Source organism: Armigeres subalbatus, chromosome 2 (assembly GCF_024139115.2).
Source record: "Armigeres subalbatus isolate Guangzhou_Male chromosome 2, GZ_Asu_2, whole genome shotgun sequence".
NCBI lineage: Eukaryota > Metazoa > Arthropoda > Insecta > Diptera > Culicidae > Armigeres > Armigeres subalbatus.
In genome coordinates, this window is record NC_085140.1 from 163187939 (window position 1) to 163191819 (window position 3881).

The 3881-nt window shown below is 45.3% G+C and overlaps 1 protein-coding gene across 1 annotated transcript; it reads right to left on the reverse strand.

Annotated features, from left to right (window-relative positions):
- Positions 1–1599: 1599 nt before the first annotated feature.
- On the reverse strand, positions 1600–3495 carry LOC134209344 (uncharacterized). Its single transcript, XM_062685334.1, has one exon. The coding sequence runs from the start codon at positions 3493–3495 to the stop codon at positions 1600–1602; it is 1896 nt and encodes a 631-aa protein (XP_062541318.1).
- Positions 3496–3881: the final 386 nt, after the last annotated feature.

A 3881-nucleotide genomic window follows, 5' to 3' on the forward strand; every position in this document is an offset into this window, starting at 1 on the left:
AAGGGATCGGAGTCGGCTTCATGGGTCATACCGGTGGTAATGCTCTGTGGTCGAACTCGATCCTTTTATCGAACAAGTGGCCGCGCGAAGAACAACATGTGTTCTAATCAACAAGAAACTACACTTTCGTTTAGCGATGAAACTCGATTTCAATCAGCTCAAGCTGAAATATATTTATCATTTAGTTCTTTTTATAAACTCTTATTCAGACATTAATCTTACAATATAGTGTAGGCTTACTATGACTGGTATAAATCGGGCTATAGGTACCACAGAGTGTAGGACCAACTAGAAATACAGCGTTTTTAGATTTATAAGTATTCAAGAATTCAACAATTTCAGTTTAATCTCACATATTGGTTCAATTTCACCGTACAACGATTCAGGTCCAATACACTTGGCACAACGATTCTCTCGTACGTGCACCTATTTAGGGTTACATTTTAGGTTACTCATTTAGAGAAAATAAACGAATTCTATATCTTACGTTCCCAACGCTATTTGTAACCAACACTATTTAAAAGATGATTCGATTAGATAATGCGCTAGACTAACTACAGATAGTTTAGATTTACTGAGTTAGAATATCAAATTCAATAATTGTCCGTAAACTAATAATCACTGGTAATCATCCACGTTCTCATAATTTGTTCTCGGTTTGTTGTCATCTATCAGTGTCATTGCATCGATCGTAGCGTCACAAAGGCTGGTGTGAGTGAGTCTCGCAGGGCTGTAGAGCACATTCAAGGTTGCCAGATTGCGCAGCAACATTCCCGCCCCCGTAACACTGCCTGCTATGGACAGTTTTACTCGGATTCCCCACATCTAGAACAGCCAACTTACATACTGGTCTACGCAAAAATCCCGACCTTGTCTGGACTGTCGCCCTTCGTATGCGCCCATCTGGTCCAGGATGGATCTCCGACACTTGTCCTCGTAACCAACTATTCCTTTTTGAGCTTTCTGCTAAGAGAACAAGATCTCCTACTTCGATAGGTTTGATATCGTTGAACCATTTAGTCCGTCTGCAAATTGTTGGCAAATACTCTTTTAGCCAACGATGCCAGAATAGATCTATCTGGTGACGAAGTTGTGTCCAGTTGTTAAGAAGTGCTTCACGGTCATCAGTGCGGTTTGCGGGTGGTTGCTTGACTCCACTGCTACTTCCGAGCAAAAAGTGGTTTGGTATAAGTGCTTCTTGTTCTTCAGATTCTAGGGGTAGGTACGTTAAGGGCCTGGAATTAACTATACCTTCAGCTTCCGCAAGCAACGTTAGAAAGCCCTCGTCGTGCAACTTTCTTCCAGTGTCTATACTCTCAATAGCTACCTTAACGGAGCGCATCATACGCTCCCATGCTCCACCCATATGTGGAGCCGACGGAGCGTTGAAAAACCATTTAGTTTTGGCGTTGGTGAACGTCTCCGCCAGACTCTCACTGATTTACTGTCTAAGCAACCTTTCTGCCCCCTGAAAGTTGGTGCCGTTATCAGTGTAGACTTCCAAGGGTGCCCCTCGGCGTGCGATAAATCGTCGGAAACAGGTGATGCAGCTCTCCGTACTGAGAGTATACGCAACTTCAAGGTGGACTGCCCTTATAGTTAAACATGTAAACGCTTTGCGAGACTTCGTCCGACTTTCACCAGAACTGGACCGAAATAATCCACACCAACATACGAGAAGGGGCGCTCAAACGATGCTAGTCTCGCTGCAGGTAGTGGCGCCATCTTCGGTGTAGTTGGTTGTGATTTATGTATTTTGCACCACTGGCATGATCTGGCGGTTTTCCGAACAGCTGCCCGAAGATGAGAAATGTAGAAATTCTGCCTTATCTCATTCACCACCGTCTCGTAGTTTATGTGATGATTCGTGCGGTGGTAGTGATTTAGAAGTAGGAGCGTCGTGGGATGATACGTCGATAGTATAATGGGGTACTTCATGTCAAATCGGGTGTTTGTTGCCGCGCCAATACGCCCATTCTGTCTAAGTACTCCATTTTCATCTATGTAAGGAGATAACTTGTAGATCTTTGATGATTTTTCTACTTTGCCGTTCGCCTGCTTCAACTGAGAAACCTCATCCGGGAATGATTCTTGCTGACTAAGCCGCCATATGATAGTTTCCGCAATTCCAAGCTCTTCAGAGCTCAGCGACGTCACGATCCGTTGACCTTTACTTCTTCGAGCATTGTTGATGAACCGCACCATATAAGCAACCGATCTCACTAGCCTTGTCCATTTGGAGAACCTTTTGAATTCTACTGTAGGTTCATATTTCTGGACACCATGAACAAAACAGGTTCGAAGTTCTTCTTCAGTGACCATGTTCTGCCTGCATTTTTGATGCGGCCAGTGTTGCTCGGGACGGTACAGAAACTCCGGCCCTTGGAACCACCTCCCTTCTGAAGAAAGACTGGGTCCTCTACCCCATTTTGTGGCTTCGTCTGCACAATTCATATTTGTGGGTACCCATTTCCACTCTTTGCTTTCGGTCAAAGTTAGAATCTCACCGATACGGCATGCAACGTATTGTCTATATCTGCGGGCATCGGATCGTATCCAAGCTAGAACTGTGCTAGAATCTGACCAGAAAACCTTTTTTTCGATAGTAATAGTGTGATTCTTGCTTACGAAAGAAGCCAGTCTAGCTCCGAGAACCGCGGCCTGCAGCTCCAGCCGCGGTATGGACAAGGGCTTTAGTGGAGCTACCTTTGTCTTCGCAGTGACGAGGTTACAGATAATAGTTCCATCAGAAATAAGGAAACAGAAATAAGCGGCAGCAGCGTAGGCTTCTTCGCTGGCATCTACAAATAAGTGCAGCTGGGCGGAATGGATCGATGAAGAGACATTTCCAGCAATGTAACAACGCGGAATTCGAATGCTGTCAATTTTACTTAATACGTTTATCCATTTTACCCATTGATTGAATTCTCCATCACCAATTTCATCATCCCAGTCGCTTCCTGATCGCCATATCGATTGGATCAAAACCTTTCCGTGTACGGTATACATAGCCAACATGCCGAGGGGATCGAAGAGTGACATGATGCAACGTAAAACTTGCCGTTTTGTTGGTCGTCGTCCGACATGAATGATCTCTGCTATGTCCTTCCGCATCTGCGTTGAAAATCCCAATACGTCCTTGCTTGTCAACCACAGCATACCAAGTACTCTTTCCGTTCCACTGGTTTTGTCCAAATGCAGATCTTTAGTGGCCAGAATAGTCGTTTCACCCAAGTGGCGAGGCAGATTTGAACAATTGGAACGCCAACCACGAATGTCGAAGCCAGCTTTTCCATGGATCATCTTTACCTCAGCCGCCACACGATAAGCCTCGTCAACGGTGTCGAAACTATCTAAATAGTCGTCCACATAATGGCACCTGATGATTCCATCTACAGCTCTGGGGTAGTCTTTCGCAAAGTCCTCGGCATTTCTGTTCTTAATGTATTGAGCACTACACGGTGAACAGCTGGAGCCAAAGGTGGCCACGTCCATGATGTAAATGCATGGCTGTTGCTTTGGGTCTTCTCGCATTCAAAATCGTTGCGCGTTGCGGTCTTCAGAGCGTATGCGGAGTTGGTGAAACATTTCACGTATGTCGCCGCTAATTGCCACCGATTTTTCACGAAAGCGGAATAAGACAGCGGGGAGAGGGTTAAGTAGGTCAGGACCTTTCAGCAGAACTGTGTTGAGGGATATACCGTCCACTTTGGCTGCAGCATCCCATACCAGCCTGATCTTTCCCGGCTTTCTAGGATTAGTCACAACACCGATGGGCAGGTACCAAATCCGGCGCGGATCAGCATCTAATAATTCCTTCTCCGTAGCGCGATGAGCATAACCTTTACTCTGGTACTCGCTAATTTGTTGCAGTACGCTAG